The sequence below is a fragment of the Phyllobates terribilis genome, unplaced genomic scaffold, assembly GCF_046119375.1.
Source record: "Phyllobates terribilis strain yellow unplaced genomic scaffold, ASM4611937v1 Scaffold_12__6_contigs__length_324123572, whole genome shotgun sequence".
Classification (NCBI taxonomy): domain Eukaryota; kingdom Metazoa; phylum Chordata; class Amphibia; order Anura; family Dendrobatidae; genus Phyllobates; species Phyllobates terribilis.
In genome coordinates this window covers 184,927,307-184,952,422 of record NW_027362772.1, presented here as the reverse complement: position 1 = coordinate 184,952,422, position 25,116 = coordinate 184,927,307, and the positions used below count along the sequence as shown (strand labels likewise).

The following is a 25,116-nucleotide window of genomic DNA, read 5'->3' as shown; positions in this document are numbered from 1 at the left end:
AGATTTTAAGTACATTTTACTATAGGAAGAGCTGAACCATGTGTAATATTGACCTGTTCACTTTTGGGTTCTCTGTATATTGTCTTATTGCTCAAGAATTCTTTACCTTGTCTTAAAGGGTTTAACAAATGCAGGATTTTGTGAGCTCCGCATCATTGCTCCTTAGATCTAAGTCCCTAAAGTTTTTGACCTAAAGTTGACAGGTTATTAAAGTCCAGCTCAGCTCAGTGAGAGAAGTCCATGATGCAGGGGCTCTCCACTTATCCAATTGAGGACCAGTATGTCTCTTGGCTGATATCTGGGGACAATAGATTGTATTGAGTAGATTGTATGAGAGTAGCAGCAGCTTGGTCTCACGTCTTCTATATGTAATATATCTTTATAATTAGAGCTCCTATTTACCGGCCAGATAGTGCAGAACTGAGAGAAGCCTCCTTTGTTGGGTTCTGTCTTTTGGCTTTTGCAGGTCCTAGAATATATATTTTTTTTATTGTAGAGAAAATAATTACCTTGAAAAAAATGTGGGGGAAATAAATCCCTTTGTGCTATTGCCATGCATCATCAGAAAGGTCATGCTGCTTTGTGCGTTATAGACTAGAGTAATTATGCAATTATCTTGTTGAACGCTGGATAATATGCCAAAATGGCAGATATTGTGAAGGTTTGCCGTTGAGGAAGGTGATAGCTTTCAAAGAGAAGATTCCGTGAGAGAAGAGTTTTTACCAGAAGGGATTGTTATCAATTTATTATTTGAGAAAATTTGCAACAGAAAGCATGAAAAAGTCTTTGTGTTTTAGAGGTAAATAACTAAATATAGTGGTTTTTAGTTTAGTCATGCCAGGTATAAGAACGAGAGAGTGGGCCGGTTGTCTCTATCCTGTGTTTGGGGGTAAACACACTATTTTGCACCTTTTACATGTAGATTAACAAAAAAATATGAAGCACCTTTGCTTGTGGAAGTGGATGGAGGGCCTTCCATTCACAGAGGTTGGAAGACACCCTTCTTTTGTAGATGTATATTGCTCCCACCTGGAAGACTGTGATCACTCGGAGCCACAAATACGGGACATCCATTGATTAAAGAGGTTGTCCACTACTTTTATATTGATGGCCTATATTTAGGATAGGTCATCAATAATATCTGATCGACCGGGGTCCGACACTCTGCACCCCCCGCCGATCAGCTGAAATCGGTGTCGGCGGCCGGAAGTACTTACGGAGCTTCTCCGTCTACTTGTAGTGGCCGGGGCTTGGTACTGCACATTTGCCGCCTATTCAAATCAGTATGAGGCGGAAGTGCAGTACCCTGCGGCAGCCACTACAAGTAGGCGGAGCAACTCCGCAAGTAAGCACTTCCGGCCGCCAACACCGATATCAGCTGATTGGCTGATCAGACATTGATGACCAACACTAAGGATAGGCCATCAATGTAAAAGTAGTGGACAACCTCTTTAACAGATGATCCGGAGACCTTTTTAAAGGGACTACTTTACAAATGATGACCTATCCTTAAAGGTCTGACACCTCAACCCCCCCCCCCCTTCCAGCTGAATTCGGCTCCGAATGCGGCTGGATGTAAGTGACCACAGTTAGTCGGCGATGTCGAGTAATGCACTTCTCTCCTATCTAAGTCAATAGGTGATAGGTCATCAGTAGTGATGAGCGAGCATGCTCGGTACTCGGGTCCCCGTCCTGCATGTTTGGCGCTATTTAGAGCACCAATCATGCAGGGATTGTCTGCTACTCACTGTAATGTCACAGCCATGGTGGTTGTGGCATTACAGTGATTGCCCAAATCGATGGGAACAGTGCTCACAATGAAACATGAAAAACCGGCAATTCAGCAGCGGCATACACCGGTACCCGACAATTTAGAACAGAAAGAATAGAGCATCACACATAGATTAGATAGATAGAAACATGTCAGTCACATATATAAGAAGTACAGTGATAGTGTTGGTTACTGTACTTGTCATTTAGTGTTAAAATAAAGGATTTCTTAAAAAAAAAAAAAAATTGGGATGGGGTTCCCCGTAATTTTAGTCTCTAGCGGAGGTTAAGCAGACGGCTGGGGCAGATGTTTGAAGCCTGGGAAGGGGGTAATACCCACCGAGCTTCCCAGGCTACTAATATCAGCCCCCAGCTGAATACCTAGCCTTTACTAGCTATTAAAATGGGGGACCAAAAAAAAAATTATGTGGGGTCCCCCCTATTTTAATAGCTAGCAAAGGCTAGGCAGACAGCTCGGGGATAATATTAATAGACAAGGAAGGGTGCCATGAATATTGGCCCCCTCCCAGGCTAGAAACACCAGCCGTCAGCCGTCCCAGAAATGGCGCATCCATAGGATGTGCCAATTCTGGCACTTAGCCTCACTCTTCCCACTGCCCTGTAGCGGTGGCAGTGGGGTAATAGGGTTGGGGTTGATGTCAGCTTATAATGCCAGCTGACATCAAGCCCAGGTTAGTAATGGAGAGGCGTCTATAAGACACCCCCATTACTAACCCCATAGTGAAAGTTAAAAAAACACAAACACCCAGAATAAAGTCCCTTAATTGAATTGAAGACACAGTACTTGAATGTTCTAAATTAAACTCTACTTACAGTCCACTCCCATTCCAGCTGAAGCCAACGATCTCCTGCAATAAAAGTAAAATAATAAACCAACCTCATCCTTACCTTTCCATGGTTCCCAGGATGGCTTCAGCTCTGCTACATTGACATGACAGGCTGGATCGTAGCAGATTGCTGCCATCCAGCTTGCCATGCCGCAGACACTGAGAAGCTCCTCCGTGTCTGGCTGTGACGGCATCCAGATGAGCCGAGTTCATGTCCAATGAACTCAGCTCACCTCATGCACGTCACTGACAGCGTGGGAGAATTCTCCTGCGCGTGCGGTGCCGGAAAATGACGTCACCGCTTGAGCAGGAGAATTCTCCCACGCTGGGATGGCATTGAGATGGCAGGCTGGATGGTAGCAGAACGCTGCCATCCTTCAGAGACACTGCGGAGCGCAGGCATGCTTGCGCTCCGCAGTGTCTCTGAAGGAAGACAAGCTGGATGACAGCGTTCTGCTGCGATCCAGCCTGCCATCTCAATGCCATCCCAGCGTGGGAGATTTCTCCTGCTCAAGCGGTGACGTCATTTGCCAGCACCGCTTCAGCAGGAGAATTCTCCCACGCTGTCAGTGACGTGCATGAGGTGAGCTGAGTTCATTGGACATGAACTCGGCTCATCTGGATGCCGTCACATCCAGACACTGAGGAGCTTCTCAGTGTCTGCGGGATGTCAAGCTGGATGGCAGCGTTCTGCTGCGATCCAGCCTGTCATGTGAATGTAGCAGAGCTGGAGCTGTCCTGGGAACCATGGAAAGGTAAGGATGAGGTTGCTTTATTATTTTACTTTTATTGCAGGAGATCATTGGCTTCAGCTGGAATGGGCGATACGGTAAGTAGAGTTTAATTTAGAACATTAAAGAATTGTGTCTTTATTTCAATTAAAGGATTTTATTCTGGGTGTTTGTGTTTTTTTTTTAACTTTCACTATGGGGTTAGTAATGGGGGTGTCTTATAGACGCCTCTCCTTTACTAACCTGGGTTTGATGTCAGCTGGCATTATAAGCTGACATCAACCCCAACCCTATTACCCCACTGCCACCCCTACAGGGCAGTGGGAAGAGCGAGGCTAAGTGCCAGAATTGGCGCATCCTATGGATGCGCCATTTCTGGGGCGGCTGACGGCTGGTGTTTCTAGCCTGGGAGGGGGCCAATATTCATGGCACCCTTCCTGGGCTATTAATATCAGCCCCCAGCTGTCTGCCTAGCCTTTGCTAACTATTAAAATAGGGGGGACCCCATGTCATTTTTTTGGGGGGTTCCCCATTTTAATAGCTAGTAAAGGCTAGGTATTCAGCTGGGGGCTGATATTAGTAGCCTGGGAAGCTCCGTGGGTATTACCCCCTTCCCAGGCTTCAAACATCTGCCCCAGCCGTCTGCTTAACCTCCGCTAGAGACTAAAATTACGGGGAACCCCACAACAATTTTTTTTTTTTTTTTAAAAATCCTTTATTTTAACACTAAATGACAAGTACAGTAACCAACACTGTCACTGTACTTATTATATATGTGACTGACGTGTTTCTATCTAATCTATGTGTGATGCTCTATTCTTTCTGTTCTAAATTGTCGGGTACCGGTGTATGCCGCTGATGAATTGCCGGCCGGCTTTTTTAAAGAGACGGATGCATGAAAATCGAAGGGCACTAGTGTGTTCCAAGTGCCCTGCTATGTTTTTCATGCACTCTTCTATATACCCTGCCTGTCTGTCTGCCTATATATTCTGCCTGCCTGACGTTTAACTGAGCCCTGTTCCCATCGATTTGGGCAATTTTTGACCTTCTGCAGACCACCAGGGGGGACTGCCAGAAAAATGCTCGAGTTTCCCATAGACTTACATTGGGCTTGTTGCTCGGGTCGAGCACCCGAGTATTCCAATGTGCTCGGCCCGAGCTTCGAGCACCCGAGCATTTTAGTGCTCGCTCATCACTAGTCATCAGTTGACAAGTCCCGGACAATCCCTTTAACAGAAAAAAGTGATTGTCCAAAATTAAGAACCCCTTTCAGTATTTATCAGAAGAAATGCCTGCGGACATCCGGAAGGAAAAAGTCATGCATGTCACTACAAACACTAGCATGGCACCGACTGCTTCAGAACTCTTTACTCTTAGCTCCATGGTAACGGCCGCCAGTCTCTACTCGGTCATTTGATGTAGCTCGTGGACATCCATTGCCTTTACAGCTGAGCTCAGAAATGCAGCGTGGAAGTCTCTGAGGATAGAAAAACTTACAAAAAAAAAAAAGACTTGTGGATGACAAAGATCATTTTTGATTTGGTGTGGTGCGCAGTAAAATTTTATGATCCATGTTAGCTCCTTGGGGAATATAAAGTGCAGAGAGCATGAAGAAAGCCATAAAATTATCAGGGATTTCATATTGTTTGTAATTAATGTGGGGTCTCTACGGTTTCTCCTGGCTGCCTGAGATATCCTGGCTAAATAAAAGTACAACTTGGGTTATTTTTAGATGTAAATATCTGCCTGCAAACAGAATGATTTCTGTGTGTGCGTGTGATGTGCGGACCTGCGCTCTGCAAATCAATTTAGCCTCGGAGTTAATCTGGGAGACTGTCATTTACTGTCCAACTTCTGTGTTTTTGTAAGCCTCCAGTTTAGCCGTAATTGCATTCCTGGTCGTGAGGCTTTTTCTTAAAAACTTTATATATTTTTTTAAAGAATCTGTAGACTTTTATGTCCTGCTCCGTACACCTGCCAATGATCACTTTTCATCATTTTCAGGTTAAATCAAAATGTGACTTCATAAGTTTATCTGAGGTTGATCTTGAGTTGCTAATGTCCTTTTCTCCAGTCGCAGCCAAAGCTGCACTAGAATTGATGTTGCCGAGTTTGAAGGATGAAAGCCGTAAATCTTGCCCTTACCCCTGGTTACTGTTTGGCTGCCCTTGAATCGTTGTAGCTCCTAATTTTACAGTATGGATGGATAGGATCTCGAGCAATAGCTCCCTGGCCGGTCACGTCTCTACAGCCTAGGAGCCATCCTCCACTGCTGCAAATTTCTTTTAGCGCCCATACCTTTTACATGGTAGCATTATGAGGGTGCAGGCTGTAGAAAGCGCCTCTGTGAGGTCAGCGCTGCGTGGGTGGCATGGGATAAGAATCATGGGAAACTTACAAAAACTTAAAACCGGGTAAGAAAATGGAATTGACCACATCACTATAGTTAATTTATTTTTTATTATGGATTTAGCTTGCCGAAATCTGAGATGGGAGATACACTTTAAACCTTCAGAACGTTTTTTTTTAAGTAGGTATGGTTGGAAAATGGATGTTCTTTTCTCCCACCCAACCTTTTGTATGGTCAAAGGAAGGCACTTATTTACTTCTAGGGTCAAAAAAGGACATTTATGGAGCCCAGAGGGCACAAGTGGATGTAGGATAAAGTGCATGCAGTCCTTCTTTTGGGGGTGTGGTGATAGTAAAGTGAGCATGATCAGGGCCTGGATTTGGTTGGATTGACTCAATGATCAGGTCTTAAAAATAGAATTGGAGATTTCTATTAGACCGTAAGACGTGCATGATAATGATATCGAGATACTGATAACTAGATGAAGGATGGCTGGATATTATTGCTGCTTGTGACTACGACTGCAACTTTTCTATCATTTCTGTTCTAATCCCTCAGTATAGAGCATGTTCAGTTTGTGGCAGTGTTTAGAAACCTTGAAATCAGGTCTGTCCAGGAGGATATCTGGTGTTGGTTTTATGTAACCTCCATATGGACTTTGTCTGAGGCCCCCAATGCCAGAGATTTAATGTCCATGACCATTGTTGGTCCATAGAACAAGTGTTATGACTTTGAGGATGAGACCATACGTCTTACAGTTGCTCGGAGGTGTCACTTTAATTATGTCTCTCATTTGCAGTTTTCCCTTCGCCACTTATTGTATATTTAATTAAGTGCAATAGGACAAATAAAACCCAGAGTATCCTCCATTACTAAGTACCCACAGCGTGAGCAACAAGGGAAATTATGACTCCCAATGTATAACGGGGTTTATTAAAAGACTTAATCAACATAAATGTCCCATTAAAAAATGTAATCAAAACCATTATATTTGTATTTCAGGCATTTTCTGGGAATTGTGTTATTTTGCCCTTTTTTTTTCTTTCCAGACAAGCACTTTTGATGATTTAAGTCTCTAAATCTGAAGTGTTGGAGTAGCTTGTGTAGTTAAGATACAGACCGCGTTCTTCTGCATGGTATAATGGGCGGCAGGGGGCTATACGCTATTCCATTTACTTAGTTCCTTTATATGCATGTAGCATGTATGTTGGAAACATGGCTGCTGTCCTGACTGCTGCCTGGGTGTCTGCTGCCAGTAGATTTTAGGAAAGTGAAGCTTTGGTCATGAGTATTGTATGGAATTGCATTGTGATCACTAGTGTTGAGCGAGTATGTTCTGTTAACCCTTTCGCCGAGTATGCTCGGGCCGAGCTCCGAGTATTTACAGCTGTTCGGTGATATGGTTGAATCGCTCCCGTGTGCATGATTTGCCACTGTTTGACAGTTTTATTACATGGGAGGAATGTATAAGAAATAGACATTCCTCACATGTTTTAAAACTGTCAAACAGTCGCAAATCATGCACACGGGAGCGATTTAACCTTATCACCGAGCAGCTATTAATACTCTGAGCTCGGCCCGAGCATACTCGGCGAAAGGGTTAACAAAACATACTCGCTCAACACTAGTGATCACTTGTTACTGTGTGCAATGGTAAGTGACTTATTGACGGGATTCTACTAACCAATATTATATCAGCTCTCTACAAGATATATAATGAATGTATAATCTGGTGGTCTGGCTACTGAGGGGCCCACCAATCTTCAGAATGGGTGCCTAAAGTCCCCTGTGTAAATCTTTTTTTGTAGACCATGATTGCCGGATAGATCAGTGGTCGTAGACTCCTGGATCCTGCATTTATTACCTGTCCTGCGTGTAAGTGATATGTTTATCAGACAACCCCTTTAAATAACTGTGATTCGGGATACAAGAGCAGCATATAGCGACCGGTATACTGTGTATGGACAGCTCACGAGCTGCTCCGCCCACAGTTACTGCAGTGTTAGAGCAGAGGAAACAGACAGTAATTATAACTACACCATGATAATGAGAAATTGCTCCTAATGGGATTCCCTAAAATGTAAACTCCTCCTCCAAGGGGTAAGCTTCTGTACTGTACTCGGCTGTTTCCATCTGTCAGAGGCTCTGAGCAGATAGGACATATGCTCAACACCCCTCCAAAACTCCTCCTAGCAGCGTTTCATCCATTGGTGATAAATGCTTCTGGATGGAATATCTTTGCAAAAAGAGATTGTCCTAAAAAAAACCCCATAATTTATTCACTAGTCCACGTGATAGATAAGTGTGCAATTGCTTGGCATCTGGCTACTGAGGTCCTCACCAATACGAAGATCAGGGGCTGAAGTACTCCTATGTGAATGGGCATCTGCGCTGACGGAATAGTGAAGCCTGCCTCCGACCAGCGAACGCTGATTAGCTGCATGTCACATGACTGTTGTGCGATGGCGATCAATATCAGAAGAGCGGCATCAGACAATAAGGTGAGTATGTGATATATATGTTTTTTCTTTTATTAGAGGCCCTTTTAAACTGTTGCAGAATTACATCTTTCTCGGCCATACACAAAGCTGTATGACATTTCTGTTTATTGTGTCCGTCTCCTGTGTGGTGTATTCCATTTAGTGCTGTATTACAGAGGTAAGCATTGCTTGTAGGGGCGAATATGATGCCCCACGGTAGGGTGGTAAGGAATCCATGTACAACGTAAGCACTTGGATGCTGGATTATTAGGTGGCATTGCGTCTTCACATAGTAGTAGACCATAGTCCAGCCTTTTTTTGAGGTCCCCTTTCATCAGATAATTGTTACACTGTCTTATCATTGGGCGATCTCCTCGTGTAGTACATAACCTGCTTCATCATTATCGATACCCTGAAAGCGGCCTCTTAACATCCCCCTGTGTGTGTTATGTGTAAACTGTTCATCCCTTTTTGCTTTCTCTCATTAGATGATCATGGAAACAGCAACGGCAGTCATGTAAAGATCTTTCTACCCAAGAAGCTGCTCGAATGTCTACCAAAATGTTCAAGCTTACCAAAAGAAAGGCATCGTTGGAACACTAACGAGGTATTTCCCGTCATTCCTTTATGGAATGGTTAATGTTCTACTATAGTTTTACTGTGTATCTGGTGTCTGCGAGGACTGTCTGGAGTTGGGTTGAAGGTTGTGGTTCTAGCATGTTGAAGGTCAGTTTGGTGGTTACTACTGTGAAGAAAGACCAACAAAATATATTAATTATCTGACGTCTTAGCTACAGATCAGTGAAACAAAAAAAAATCTTATCAAAAGCGCTGTTTAGGTGATAATCCAGTGCACAAACCTCTGGGAAGTCCCATTTGTGTGACACGTTGCAATGGAGAAAATCATTGAGCATTTGTAAAACTGATACATGACTTAAGAAACGTCCAGGGAAATGGCTGTGAATCCCGGAGCCTTGACCTGGAAAAGTCGGAGCAATTGTATATGATGACTTTCCTCCATGTAAAGGACACCAAGTCTCCATGGTGTAACAGGCACGTCATGTGTTGCTTGTCCTGAAACTTTTTCATCCTTGGAAATTTCTTTCTATGTTATTGTGGGCTGTCGCCTAATAAGATGTACCACAATATGGCTGATGAGATTGATGCTTTCTATTATTGCAGGTGATTTTTTTTTTTTTTTTCTGTAATGTCGTAATTATTGGTTACGATATTTTAACTTTTTTTGGGTGATGGAGATAGACCACAATTATTCACTTAATGGTTATATATACAGAGTTATTCATATTTCTTTTTAGATCACGATTTTTTTAAATAAAATCATAGCATAATTCATATTAAATCTACTTTGTACAGCATTCATTAAATTGGTGATTAAAAGTCAGGTAGTTGTGCTGAACTACTTTTTTTTTTTTTGAGCGAATGAAGCTGAAGGCTTAGGCTGTGTTCACACATCATGTTTTTTTTTCACATTTTTTTTATGCAAGTTTTCAGCTGCGTTTGACAGTACCAGCAAAGTTTGGTAATCCTGAAATCTCATGCACACGTTTTTTTGGTTCAGGATTTTGTGCTTTGCATGTTTTTTTTGCAAAATAGAGCACGTCACTTCTTTCAGCGTTTTTTCACCCATTGGAAGTAATGGGTGGTGAAAAAAATGCACCAAAAATGCAGATTTCAGGTTTTTTAGTGTTTTTTTTTGTGCCGAAACAAGAATGAGATATTTTTTTTCCACTGAACTTTATGTACATGCATAAAAAAGACAAAAGAACAGTGAAAAAGTGCACCAAAAAAGCAAGAAAAATCCAGAACAACCTCCTGGCAAGAGATCAGGTTTTGCTGCAGAAAAAAAAACGCTGAAAAACATGTGTGAACATAGCCTTAGTCCATATTGTCATATGTATCTGAAGTTTTTTTTTCACCTATCTTCCCTTTCATTACATGGCTGTATTGTGTGTTTTTTCATTTGTCATTCTTCCTTCATACTTCCGTTCTATTTTGCTCCTTGAGAATATGTGTCAGTAGCAGCAGTGCTCTCATGACTGTGCGATCTTGGCCCGTATAGGACTATACGCCCTGAGAACATCCCTGTGAACCTTTCTATCTGCTGTAATTTCATATAATAGTTTGCTCTCGTGATCCTTTGACATATGGGTTAAGTTCCTTTTCAGTCAGAACCTATTAAATGTTGGAAGCTAGTGCATCTCTCAGCTGATAAGTGGTTTTAAAAATGCACAGTCTCCGCAAACACCCAATTGCTGCGGCAGCACATCTCCAGCAGTCATGATGGCAAGGGCACTAAAATATTTAGAGGACTACAAGCTTTTCTTTTTTTTTTTTTTTTTTCCCAACACAGACATTTGACTTTTTGTTACAACCTCATAAAATGGTTCAAAAATGAAGATTGTTTTACACTAATAAATGACCATAATACAATTGTCTACATCTCCCGCTCTCATAATCACGACTTGTGGTTTTGGGGTTGACTGTTCGTATTCATGTTTGTGCTTTTGGCATCTGTCCTGACTTGTCTGTTTTAGTCAATGCTTTCAGAATGCAGAATTCTGCCTTGTGCTATTCCTATGTTATTCCTCCTGGAAATGCCTAAATGATTTGACAACTATGTACTGCTATTCCCCAGGTCAGCGGGCTCTGTATTCTTGCATCACCTAGCCTTGAATTAGTAGTGTCAGAGTTTAAAGGGATTGGAGGATCCTATGTAGCAAATTTTATAGAATACCTTATGATAAAGAAAGCCAGACGAAATGCTGCGCCTTCAGATAGGAATTCACATGGGAATATTTTTGGGAAGTTGTGAAACTTTAGTCCTCCAGCCCATAGGAGTAGCTTCTCGGGGGTGGAGTTGCAGCCTTACCAATAGGGGGCTCCTGTGCTCCCAACACTCTTTTATAGGTCTTCTGTCCATACGTGACTATTGAGACAAACCCTATAAACTTTCATAACTTTGTAACTGACTAAAGCTGCCAGAAGAAGTAAATCCTTCCCACAACTTCGACCTCCTTTTAGAAAGAGTAGAGACACAACATTGCTTCCATTTAACTTGCTAATGTATTTCCGAGGACTGTGGTTAAGAAGGCAGAGAAGCAGATGAACATTTTGTATCGAATGACTTTTCATCCTCCACACCCCCCCATACGTTTTTGTTTTTTTTAAATAATTGCCTGTCTTTCATATAGTCCGATAAGCAAGTGCTTTATTGCAAAGGATATCGCCCAATAAAGCGTTGATCGGGGTCCTCACGTGATCGCCATTCTAGCGTATTTACAATAAGATCACCAGCATGATAAATTATTTAGTGGCAGATTAATTTTGGAAGCCATGATTTTGATAATGTGCTTGCATGCCTCATTTGCCAGAAAAATTGCAAAATTTGATTTAACATCTAAAGAGCGATTCCTCCAGTCTCGTTGCTGTAAGAAGAGCATATTTTCTCGCCAATGTCATGGACTAAATTGTCTAATTTAAATCAATGACTTTTCACAATTTCCCCCCCCCCTCCCCCTCCCCTTCCCCTGCACAATCCTCTCCACTATAAACCTTTAGGGAGCCGGAGACGTCTTGCTTACAGGAATCTGGGTCAGGTTTATGGACCTGAAACAAAAGATATGGGCTCTGATTTCAATCTTAAATATCCTCCATGCATGGAGGGGCGTACGGCCTCGGCTGCCATGGCAGGACAGACATTATCTTGCCTCCTTTAATGGTCTGCTCTGTCTCTCTAGCGCTTGCTTTCCTATTGACACTATTGGAAGTACTCTATTCCGCTTTTGGGATATAAAATGTTCGTTCTCTGATTTGCAATTGGTTCCTATTGGTAATACCATTGTGGTTACATGCCAACATGCCAGGAAGGGGACGTATAGTTTCAGAGAGGATCTGACATGTCTCTTCTGGTAAATGCCTAGATATCCAATGAAATAACAAATTTGGATCATCCTTTCTGTGCAGTGGGTTCCTCTGGTTGGTATTACTGGAAATGTAGGAATTCATGGTCTACGAGGTGTCGCCATTCTTCTTGTCAAAAAAGGTATGTTCGCCTACTTGGTGCCAACAGTGTAAAAGGTGCAATCATGTGGGACAATCTGTCTGTTAAAAAGCTTCAATCAACCATGTACAAGTAGATTGATGCTCCTTTACTGGTTTACACAGGCCAACGAATTACTGATGGGGACAGAACAATTGTTGTTATGATCATCCGTATCATGTTTTCGGCAGCACATCCCCCATGTACATTCCAGACTACCGGCCTGTCTGCCCAGGCCGGCAATCACCCGACAAATAAGCAAAATACTCGGTTGAGTGTCCTGGGATTTTTGGTGGAATAAATAGCATCGTTCTCAGAAAAAAATCGCCCCCTATAAAGTCAGAGGACCATATGAATCTGACCGAGAACAGACCACAATGCACAGACTGGACGGTTGGTCTCCTGACCCGGGTGTGACTGCTGCATCAAAATATATTAAGCTGTCACACTCTGGTTGAGAGACACGACTGCAAGTCAATGCATTGTGGTCTGATTTTATACGGTCATCTTACTGTGCCCTAAGGCTGATATGCTGCCGATAACGGGATGTTCTGTAGACACAGAAGGATGGTAGTAGCGATTGTTCTGTGTGCATAGGATATTCTTCAGGCTGTCTATCCTGACCTGTAAATTACTGCCAGTGGGTTGGGTATAGGTGATTGTTTAACGCCCTGGATCGGCTCATGTAAAGCAGCCTCACTGTTCAACAGATGTGTTCGGAAATGCTGGATTTCAGCTTGCCTGATATTTTTCGGTGTTGTGAGGTCTGGTAGCCACTTATCCCATTCCCCTTTGTAATAAACCTGGCCCCTCATCTGAGATCTGAGCAAGCAATATGGCACTGGATCCGCTAAACACTTTAGAAATAAGCCTCTGTTTACACCACATTTGATGAACACAGATGACCTATAGGCTCCCCTCTTATAACTCCAGATATAGTTCTAGGGCTCCATTATCCATTCCAGTTGCCTGTTATACCCAATACAACAAGAAAACACTTATGCGGGTAAATTAACATCCTATAATACAGATACTTAAAGTACAAATTACCAATATTACACAACTTTAAAATAAGATGGTAGTAAATAGTAGTAGTAAATGGTAGTAAATAGTATCTCTAAATACACAATCTCTTATTGTAGAAAACTGATCATACAAAAATGTTTAAAAAAAACACACAAGGGCATGATTAAATAGAATGGAGGCACGGGAGCAGACTTTTCAGTATCACCCAGAATACAATCATGAGTATATACAATGTAAAAAACAAACTATTAAGCAAAAAGAGAGGACAGAAAATGTCACACAGTGTAAGGAGGCCAAATTGGCGATCACATAGGAATAAAGCTACATATATTGACCCGAGTTCACGTTATTGCAGACTAAATGCTCATTCCAATGTGCGTTTCGCGATGTGCTTCCTCAGGTAGTCAATTATTTTTTGTTTCCTCCTCCTTTTGGCCTGGATCTGCCTGTATGCTTCTTATAGATAGTGTTTCTAGCATTATTTACGATCACTATCCATGCCAGTACATATGTTAGGTGGTTATTTTGTTCTGGAAGACGAGAGCCACAGGTTATTACTTGATGAAAGGTGCCCATGGACAATATGCGGTTAATATCTGTCGGTCATAGATCCAATTTACCAAGATTATAAGCTTTTGTGTTCATTTAAGAATTAGTCCTAATTGGCTTTTCATCTATTCAAAGTAGATTTGCAAGACGGACAGAGGATTATAGGAAAATGTAATCTACTTTTTATTTTCTCTTTATGGTGAGGAATGCCAGATGTTTTCAATAAACACAGATGTGTTTTCTGCTCTCACTTGATCCTGTTAACTGTAATAAAAAAAATGAAAAAAAATTATAAAATATATTATCTATCTATCTATATTTATATTATATATATATATGTGTGTTTGGAATCAGAAAATTTCTTCTGATCTTGTGCTTTTCCATAAGACATCTGGAGGCAGCGGGAGTCCTACCCCATTGATTTGTCTTTGGTAGGAGTAGGAGACCAGAAACTTTAAGCTCAGCTTCCTCAGTCGCACAATCAACTTTAGGGGTAGTGGATCTTTAAATTGTTAAAGGCTCTAACCTCCTGCATTGTAACTTCTTGGTAAGAAGTCTGCTTGCTTCTGATTACATATATTGATTTAGTGTGGCATATGATACCTGATAATCCAGCAACTGCCGGAATAAAATGGGATTTCATAATATTAGAAGCGGACCCATGTTCTGGTGAAAGCTTTGTAGAGGTTGGAGTTGTCCCTTTAATATGTTGCGTATGATGGAGATAACATATGCTTCTGGATGAAGCGTTTGGAGTCGCTCTGTACTATTGTCATCATGTGAACATGGAGCGAACCGGTTGCTTAGTGACAGACAGTACAAAGTAACAAATTCCAATTTGTCCTTTATCTTCCCTTTTTTTTTCTTCAGGGGGGAAATGTCAAGGTTACAGTAAAACAAGTGGCTGATGATCTGGTAACAATAGGCAATTATTTCTAAATGAGCTTCACCTTGATTCTATCAAGTCTCCAGTGAGTGTCATTGAAAGGCTTTATTTTCCTCCTATGAACCCTCCTCCTGTTTTCAGCGTTATGACGTGTTTGTACAATATGTCGGGACTAATTTTTAGCATTTGGAATAGTTATTAGCTTGTATTATAGGAATCGTCCAGGAGTACAAAAACATTGATACTTTATTCCAGAAATGGCACCACCATACTTGTTCAGAGGATGAGTCTGGTCATAGACAACCCATAAGTGAATATCTACCCCTGAACACTGTTTTGATATTTTAATTGATGTAATAATCTGTGCAAATAAAATATATTTTAGGAAAGGTCAGATGTTTGTTTTCTTTCGAATGCAGATCCCATATGTAGAAATAGTATCATTTTTTAAATTCTGGTGGTTTGCATTAAGGGGAGTATACAGAAGACCTTTCACTTAATTTTTTTTTTTGTTAAATGGATTATCCCCTTCCTGTGGGTGGGTGCCGCTAAACTGATTGTGGAACAGCTTTTACTCTTCTTCTGTGCCCCTCCGTTGCAAAGTTATGCCCCCAGAAATAAAAATGCAAGTTTTCCCCAGGGCTGTGGAGTCGGGAGTCTGTGTCCATTTTGGTGGAGTCAGTCGGTATAAAATGGACCGACTCCGACTCCTAAAATATATAATAAATTGGGTACAGTAGTTCAATGCAGTTTTTGGGGAATATTTTTTTCATAAGAATTTGGGAAAGTTATGAAATGTTCTATAAATGTCTGTCCTATTCCTGATCTAAGGGTCTAGACTTTCAGCTGAGATGAATCTGTGCTACAGTAAATTTATCACTTAAACATGAGCCAAGTATGAGGGAGTCGGAGTTGGAGTCGGTGTCATGGAAATTTCTGAGTCGGAGGTTTGGCTTATCGACTCCACAGCCCTGGTTTTCCCTACAACTAACCCGAGTGGATGCCACAGAACTGGGCGCAGCCTTGTTTTATTTGGCCAGCATCAGATGAGAAAAAAAAAATGCTCACACAAATTCTGTGGTACATGCCCAGTTGGTTGAAAATAAAATCTGTATCTTTATTACTAGGGTTTATGATTTTGGAACAAGAAAAAAGAAAAACTGTTCCAGAATAGACTTAGTAGTGCCAATTGATAGTCCTTTTAAATGAAAACATCCAGTTAAAGGTCCTCTTTAAAGGGAGTCTGTCAACCCAAACTGATAGCATAAACTAAGCACCTAGGAGATATTGCACCTTTAATGATCTAATCGCTGCTTCCTCTCTTTTTAATGAAATGTGCTAATTAGAGTGTTCTGTACACCCTGGGTGTGGCCAAGATACTCAGTGCACTGGTCCACCCACTGGTTTTCCTGCCTCCCTCACTGATGACTGACAGGGCCTGCCCAGCCCCTAGCTTTCTCTACAGATGGTGCTCGCTCCAGGCAAGCCAGCGCTGAAAATTACCAGTGAGGCAGCTGGGGACATGGGAAACCAGTGAAACAGAGCACTGAGCCTCTTGGCCATAAAAAGGGTGCACTGACTACCCTGAATAACATGTTTGGTTAAATTTAAATTTTTGCAGAACGGAGGCAGTAATTAGACAATGAAAGGTACAGTTCTTATCGGGGCTATATCCCCCTACCATGCTATGGGCGTAATTTATACTGTCAGTTTGGGTCTCAAACTCCTTTTAAAGGGGTTGTCCAAACCTTTGAAATCTTTTAACAGAAAGCTAAAAATGATTTTTAAATGATAAAATTAGTAATAATCACCTTATGGATCCCCCACCTCTCCCATGCCGTTACTTCCTGTGTTCCCGCTGGCTTGTGTATCCTGGCCTCCAGAGATGATATTTTCACACGGACCTGTGACCGCTGCAGCGATGACCTCAGTTGTGTCTGGTATCAGAAATCTCTGAATGGGGTTTGATCTCTGTCTAGCCCTTTCATTCTAGAAATCAATGGTGGTCCAAGGTTGAGATTGACTAATATGATCTTCTCACATGTATCATTGGTAAAGGACCATTTTGATCGGGACGTCCCCATTAAGAAGTAATGGCAATCGAGTGTGGACAGAATTTAGGGTGAGAAGCTCCTATCCGGTAGGGAGCAGTCAGACAGCTGAATAGTTCAGACTGGCCAGCGGTTCTCCCGACCCGAACGTGAACATGAAGCTGTCACACTCTGGTCTGGTGATGCACCGGCCAGTCGATGCATTACAGTCTGATCTCACTCCGATTTTTACGGCTGTCTGACTGCGCCCGTAGACGAGGCAATTGTCAATGGTAATCATATGATTCTGAGCAATAATGGCTTTTTGTAACCCAACCTTGAGCCTGACTGGAGGCAGCAGATGGTTAATCCTGGCAGCCCTCTTCCACATGGAGAAGTCTTGTAATTAGTGGACCATATTGATCCAAAGTAGAAGTAGCAAAGAGGGCGTATATCCTGTACTCATGTCTCCAAGTGTATAGTACTATATAGTAAGGGGTGTCGAGATTGCTCTGAGGAAGATCCTATGGGAGACGCATCATTTCCTCAAGTGGATCTCGCCACTTTAGCCCCATTACTGCACCTACAGCCCAAACTCCTCACATGAGAGGGGGAAGGTGCACGCCTTGTATTACAGGAATACATTGTGAGGTTATATGTAGAATTATGGTTTAATTGATGACGAATTATAAGAATGTTGGATCCTCTTTCTGCCAGCATTTAGTAGATGGCGTCCTACATTGAGTCTTCCTCTCTCTACCTGTTGGCACATGCTTGTTTGCCGCTGCTCACATTGGGCATCTGAAGGGTGCCGCTCACCCATTTGTTTTCCCGTGCCATTTGGAATACAGCTATCAGCTTGTTTTATATCCAGCATCGATTTTACCTTTCAAATCATAAAAAGGGGCCCAGTAATTTATACTCTGTCCTGTATTTCTCTCTTAAAAAGTTGTGCAAGTTGCTCATAAAAGCAAGCAGAGCCCAGAATATGTAAGTACATGATACCACTGGGGCAGACAAATGACTGCCTCTGTGGTTCATTAGTGACATCAGCCCGGCTTCCCCTGGAACTGAAGTAAGGAGCTTCCAAGTGAAATATATGGGATCTGTCAAAATGGAAATCGGCACCAGTCGTGGTAGAAGAACAAAATCTCTCTGCAGGTAGTAAGTCTTAATTTTTATACCAGGTATATAAATAAGGGCTGATTAAACAGTAAAAACAGAACATTTTCTGGGATTGCCTATTGGCTGTATGTTTTTACTTTCTAAATATCGATTTCCCCGAGTCCGAAAAGCTTTCATTTAGTAAATCTACGAGACCAGCGTCGCTGTAAAGATGAGTATTTTGTGGTGAAGAACGAAAAGATTCAGGTCAAGTGGCAGCAAGAGATCTGGGTTTATCGACTGTTGCCCTCCCGCGCCATAAATAAACGCCAACCTCTTCATAGCAGGCATCGGAATGGCGTCCTGCCACCAATATTTTGCCCTCTCCATTCAATACCCTTTGAAAGAAATGCATCTTAAAATATAAATAACCCTTGCGTCCAATCCAACCAGTATTATTTTGAAAGTTAATTTGCAATGAGAGTCCATTATTCACTTTTTTTTTTTCCCTTCTCTTTCCTTTATTGGAAATGAATGTAATAAGTTGGCAGAGCGGCGGAGTTACAGGAGGAGAATAAATTGCTGTCCTTGCTTTAGCATTCAGCTTTATAAATAATTATTTGATTATGATTCATAGCAATGACAACTGTTAATCAGCACCAGGTTAATAGAGATTGGTATCTTTAAATGGAGCTGCCAGACTTTCGACTAGAACACCCCTTGAACTTTCTCTAAGTGCTTTCTGCCTCATCAGCTTGTGGAAAGTGTCTGCAGTATGACGGGGAGCTCTATTAGGCAGCACTACCTGGATAGGCTGCCTCTCCTTTCAGGGGTTAAACGGTATCCCCGGCCAAACGTGACGCCTCTCCTGTTCTCCCCATGAGCAGTCCGCTTTTTGTGCATAAGACGTCTCCTGGTTTGTTTTTTTTTATTATTTTTAGACAGGAAGTATCTTTGTGAGTTATTATTGTGGGCCATTGTATGTCTCCAGGGGCTGCTTTTTCTGTCACTCTTGCGGATTTAGCTCTCCGTGGAAATGACTCGGTCAAAGAGCCGACCCCATCCCCTTTATTATGCAGCGACATGCTTGATTTAAGCTTGGACCAGCATGATTTGAGGAAAGATTAGCCACACATATAGCAGATCCAAGTGTGCGAGTTGTAGAAGTGTCGAGTTATATATGGTACAACATATTTTTTGGATCTTTAAAAGTGGATTTTATAGGACTAGGAAAAAATGACTGCTTTCTTTCAAAAAAAGTTTCACGCCTGTCTACAGGTTGGTTGTGGTATTGCAGGTCAGCCCCTTTGTCATAGGTCGTTCTAAGTCATAACAATTGGACAGTGTGCATTCCCATTATCTGACAACTCCTTTATAGCGGTCTCATAACAGCCCCCTCTTCATTCAGTACTCTCATTGTTAGGTTTTTCAGAAGTTAGACCCCAACATCAGCTGTGAGGGGATTAGCCTTACCTCTCCCCGAATGGTCAGATATTGGATGGCCATGTCTCCCAGAGTGAGTTACCTATAGAGGTTCTTCTCTCTGGCTCATAAATGGGGTAGCAAAGAGCTGACGTGTCATCCATATGGCCTTGGAGACTGTCCTCATCGTCGTCACTGTACACAAAGTACAAGCCTGTGGTGCAGAGTAAGAAATCTGCTCCATCTGTCACTGATCTACACATCCCATTTCTTAGAAGAAATTTGTCCGTAGTTGTCCCAATAACTTACTCATTAATTATGCATTTATATTTTGAGAGCTGAAATCAAGAATCTTCTATTTAAGACCGCCTTGTGCAATGGATTAAAGTTGCCTGCAGATTTCCGTAGGACCTGCTGACCGTCTGATGTGTATTGGGGTCTCCCGGCTCATCCCTGAGAGATTATCGGGGAAGAGAATGCCTGGCAGCTGCTTTCTCCTCTCTCCCCATTGAAAAGAAATGAGCGCAGAGCCGAGTGCTCGTGTTTTTGGGAGTCAGGAGAGATGGCTGTCTGCCTAACGAACATTTGGCCGATGGCTATCTCAAGTGTATGATCAGCTTTACAGAATCCTGGATTGTTTCTTTACTTGTGCTAAATTGCCTAGTAAGTTTATCTGTGAATATTTAATTGTTTCTTTGTTTGCGGAAACTGCTTAATTTGTGTTTTCTTTCCTCTTACAGATGATCAGCATTTAATGACCTGCCGCCTTATCGCGGCCATGCCGTACCCAGTGTGTTTATTAACATGATTAGTGGTCAAACTTACCTAAAAGTTCTCTTGACAGACCTAAAGAGCTTGACGGCTCGGAACATAGATATAAAGAGAGGCGCTAAGTATCTAAACGAGGGCCTACTTGCCAGGACAATACTTTGCCACATATTAAAACTAAATTCCTTATTAGTTAATGGTTGTGGTTAATAGCCTGGATTATCCCCTGGAAAGCTATTACTCAGACTGTATAACTAACACTTAACACGTCTGGAGGAGAGCTACAACAGATGTGATGCGGGAGAGGTTTACATGATGTGATTTTCATTCTTTCCCACTTTTTATTACATATTCTTTCAGTAATGGGTCCAGGAGTAAAATAACTGACTGTCCTGTTGTGATTGCCTAAGTTGACGAGTAGCAGAGATACTAAACTGTTGTATAAGAACTTTATAGTAACTTGTTGCTAGGAAGTGTTCTGTAGGGAGGCGCGTCTGTAACAGTGGTACCCGAGCAAATGGGAGTCCATAGGATATAACGCCTGACACCCTTCTTTTCCCTTTATTTTTCATGGTTTCAGTATGTAGGCAATGATCAATCAACTCGACCTGGTATGTCTGGACGGGATCTACCATCTCCTGACAGCAGATGTTGAAATTCAACATTCTTAATGCTTATGATATTTACAGGAGACAACTCATGCACCCTAGGCTTAACTTGCATTTAGAAGGTCCAGGAATTTTACAAGTGGTTGTTCCCAATTATCGGGCCATGGAAACATACCGGCAATCACCCGATGAACGAGCAAAACGCGCGTCTGTTGGGTGATGAACGTTTTTATGCCAGCAAAAAAAATAATGGTTATCAGCAGTTTATCACCTGGTGAGCAGGGCTGTGGAGTCGGTAAGTCAAACCTCCAACTCCTCAATTTCCCTGACTCCGACTGAGCCTCACTACTGAGCGTGTACATAAAGTGCAGCACAGATTCATCTCAACTAAAAGCCGAGATCCTTAGATCAGGAACACAACAGACATTTATAGGACATTTCATAACTTTCCCAAAGTCTTATGAAAATATTTACAGCACATCCTGCATTGTACTACAGAAGTCAATGTACTATATATTTTAGGAGTCGGTCCATTTTATCCCTACTCTGACGCCACCAAAATGGACTCTGACTTCACAGCCCTGCTGGTGAGTATTGGGAATTTGCTGCCAACAAGAAGATGCTGTATAGGGAGAGAATAATCTCATTAACGATCATTTGGTTCCCATCACTTTTCAGCAGCCCATGTTAACAGCCCAGTGAATGGGCACTGATTGGCACTCGTTTACCGGCCTATTATTGCCCGTATAAATTGTGTGTGTGTATGGGCAAATCTGGAGAATATTGCTGCAGTATATATTGGCGAATCATCATTTTTTTTTTTATATGTTTTTCTTGGGACTACAAAGCAGAGTTAGAATGAGGGACTTTCACTTATATTGAGTGTATAAAAAGAGTCTAAGGCCTCATTTATGTGTTTTAAACATGTAAGTGAAAAAATGGTACTTGTGACATCAGTGTTTGGTCCGGGTGTCCTCTATTTTTTTCATGGATGGATAAACAAATTACAAAGCTTTTTCTATCCTTTGCAATGTTAACTATGAACAGGACACGGATGGCACAGTAATGGCAACCATGTGCGGTACGTGTTTTTCATGGACCCATAGACTTGTATTGCCACTTTTTATTCGAGCTACAGTAAAAAAAACACGGACATGTCACCGTGACTTTTGTACGGACACACCGTCCCTGAAAAAAACATGGACATGTGAATATCACCATAGACTATAATGGGTATGTGTTCTATCCGTGAAATAAACGTATTGAACACGTGTGTGAATGAGGCCTGAGGTGTAGTCTAAAATGTTTGCATTCTAGACCCTGGAAAAGAGTTCTAGCTTTTGATTTGGTCTCCAGATTTCCTAGATTTCAATATGATTGAGCATTAAGCTGAAAAAGAGAATGGACAGCACCTCCAAAAACATACGTTGATCTAATGCCTCTCGGCAAAAATGTATAAAACTGAACATGAGGTTCTTAGTTTAACATTCTAATCAGACTATATGAAGCCCACTGCCACGTCACGGCAAACCTCGTAGTGGGTCCTAACATTTCCTACCTGAACGGGAGCGGAGCCGTGCGCCAACCACCACCACAGCGACAATGCACCAGCAGGGCGGGCGGCCTGGTGCCTCACAGCACCCATGCTGCAAGACCGAGTCACCATGACTCCAGGCCGCGCCGCCCCACAAGCACAAAACCACAGCAACAATGGCCGACACACTGCACCAACACCACATGAAAGGAGCATTGTGACTCCCCTTCCACAAGCTCTCAAGTGAGAGCAAAAATAGGCTAGACCCTCTTTGCAGTCTCCTGCTAATTAAAATGGCCTGTGCCAAATGGGAGGAGTGCACATCTGAAAAAAAAAAAAAAAAAAGCCAGATCATGCATTAAGCTTAAAAAGAGAATGGACAGCACCTCCAAAAACATACGTTGATCTAATGCCTCTCGGCAAAAATATATAAAATTGAACATGAGGTTCTTAGTTTAACTTTCTGATCAGACTGTATGAAGCCCACTGCCACGTCACGTCGGTCTTGCAGCATGGGTGCTGTGAGGCACCAGACTGCCCACCCTGCTGGCGCATTGTCGCTCTGGCGGTGGTTAGCACACGGCTCCGCTCCCATTCAGGCAAGAAATGTTAGGACCCACTACGAGGTTTGCCGTGACATAAATGTTAGGAAGAAGCAGTTTTTATCTTTTTGACTCCATTCCGCTCCCTCCTCCCAGTTCTTTCTGTGATCCAGGAGAGTCCCGGACAACTACCGTACATGCTCTTCTTTTGCCCAATTAGGGCTTCTGCTGTCCTCACGCTAATAAATTACAATGATTACAATATTAATAGCTGTTTATAAAGATACCTTTTGCTCTTTATGTTATTTGTTAAAATCCGGCTGTTGGTATTTGTAATTTATGCCTTTTTGCTTCCACTCGGTGTTGTGTCATAAGATCACAGAGATTTATTTAGACTGGATGCCCAAGAGGCCTTCGTTACCGAGGAATGAAAAACTCTATAATTACAGAAAAATGCTCTCTTTAAAACAGACGGTCAGCGAAGCATCACACGACATAGAAAATGTCTATTAATGAGGCAAACAATTGTGCTAGTTTTCCTTAAGCTAAAATTAATCAATCAGCAGTGGCTTGTGAATGGAGGTAACCTGGTTTCCGGTTTATCCTGGCCGGCTGCTGGTAACTGGGGCAGGAGACGGCTACCAAATCTAGAGGGACTGTCTGGTCACTGCATCCCCTGCTAATTCTTCATTTACAGGTGAACAATGCAGACTGACCAGCCAGATGGCTAGATTTCTCTATGGATGCATTCCTGGAAATGTAATCAATAGAGGATTTGAAGGTTTAAAATACATGAGGCAACTTTGGAGAATCCCGATTTGTTAGAAGTGTCCTTCTAAGATATCCTGCTGTTTTGCTCTCCCAGCAAATACTTGTAATCTATGGATGAACTCAACAGCAATGTCCACTTAATTTGCAGCGGCACTACAGGAAAGATAAAGAGTTGCACAGTTCCCTCTCATATCAGTTGGTTGGCTGTTTACACGGGCCGACCTGGGGCACTAAACTGCTTTGCTGATCAGCGGTTTACACAGGCCGACTTCTCTTCAGTTGCACAGTGAACGATCAGTAGTAAATTGTTCACTGTGCATAGGCTACCAGTATTCTCGGCAGCACGAGTACAATGCGCTACTGAGAAACAATAACCATTTGTGCAGCACAAAAGATCATTTCCCCCAATGAACGAGCGTTTTACTCACTCTTCAGGTAATTGGCAGCCTGTATAGACTAAACAAAACCAAGAATCAAAGGCTCAAGTAGTAGTGTTAAATAGGTGTATCAAAAATGCAAAAACCACAAAGAACATGAAGTATACACCCTAAGATATAACTTTTAATAGATATTTTAACAGATAATAGCAATAAATCCAGGACAAAAAATTCAGATAAAAGTATGGGGAAGGAAAGGCAAAGGGGCAGCACAAAATGGCATACAGACTTGCCCTATAGACCCTAAGGGAGGATTGCCCTACCGAACAGCGGAGTAATCACCCTAATGTGTCGGCATGGTGTCCCCGCTCGTCCCTATACAGACATACGTTTTTATGTCTGTATAGGGATGTGTGTAACATAAGGGTTGGAGCTAAGCTGTTGGGTCACGTGTAACATAAGGGGTAGAGCTAAGCTGTTGGGTCACGTGTAACATAAGGGGCGGGGCAAAGCTGTTAGGCCCCGTGTGTAACATAAGGGGTGGAGCTAAGCTGTTAGGCCCCGTGTGTAACATAAGGGGTGGAGCTAAGGTGTTAGGCCCCGTGTGTAACATAAGGGGTGGAGCTAAGGTGTTAGGCCCCGTGTGTAACATAAGGGGTGGAGCTAAGCTGTTAGGCCCCGTGTGTAACATAAGGGGTGGAGCTAAGGTGTTAGGCCCCGTGTGTAACATACGGGGGTGGAGTTAGGCTGCTGATTAACATTGTGCTGACACTTTGTTTGGAGTGGAGGTTATGGAGCTGGATTTTGGTCCCTTTACACTTTGCGATGCGCAGTGTTAATTGACCGCTGTCCAGCTACATATGTTTGCCAGTTGGCGGTTGTTTAATAGCAATCCCACTTCATATGCGCACTAAACAATCAGTGTCAGATTTAGTGCACGTCGGCTGCCGTTCTTTTCAGCAGCACAGGTCCTGTTCTCATAGGATGATGCACTGCTGAGAACAATTATCTTTTGGGCCAACCAAAAGATGATTTTACCCGACTGAGCATTTTGCTTGTTGTGATGGGCAGCCTGTTTACACGACACGATTCTCCTGACAAGCATTCCTAGGATCGCTCATTCACTATAATTGTGCCTTGTAATTGCACCTTTAATGTTAGTATGAGATGCATACCTGTATGGTTGGTCGAAAAAACACTTCAAATCAGCGGTTAACTCTGTAAGAGGAAGCAAGACCATCTTCTGTAAGGAGACCCCTC

General features: G+C 42.3%; 1 protein-coding gene across 5 annotated transcripts in view; it reads left to right on the top strand.

Annotated features, from left to right (window-relative positions):
- The window catches only part of CAMTA1 (calmodulin binding transcription activator 1), a 2,249,809-nt gene that overhangs the window by 6,723 nt on the left and 2,217,970 nt on the right, over positions 1-25,116 (top strand). For all 5 annotated transcript variants that reach the window (XM_073656516.1, XM_073656517.1, XM_073656515.1 and 2 more), the window contains exon 2: positions 8,668-8,786. In XM_073656516.1, the coding sequence (XP_073512617.1) occupies positions 8,668-8,786 (119 nt within the window). The remainder of the gene's footprint in view (positions 1-8,667; positions 8,787-25,116) is intronic.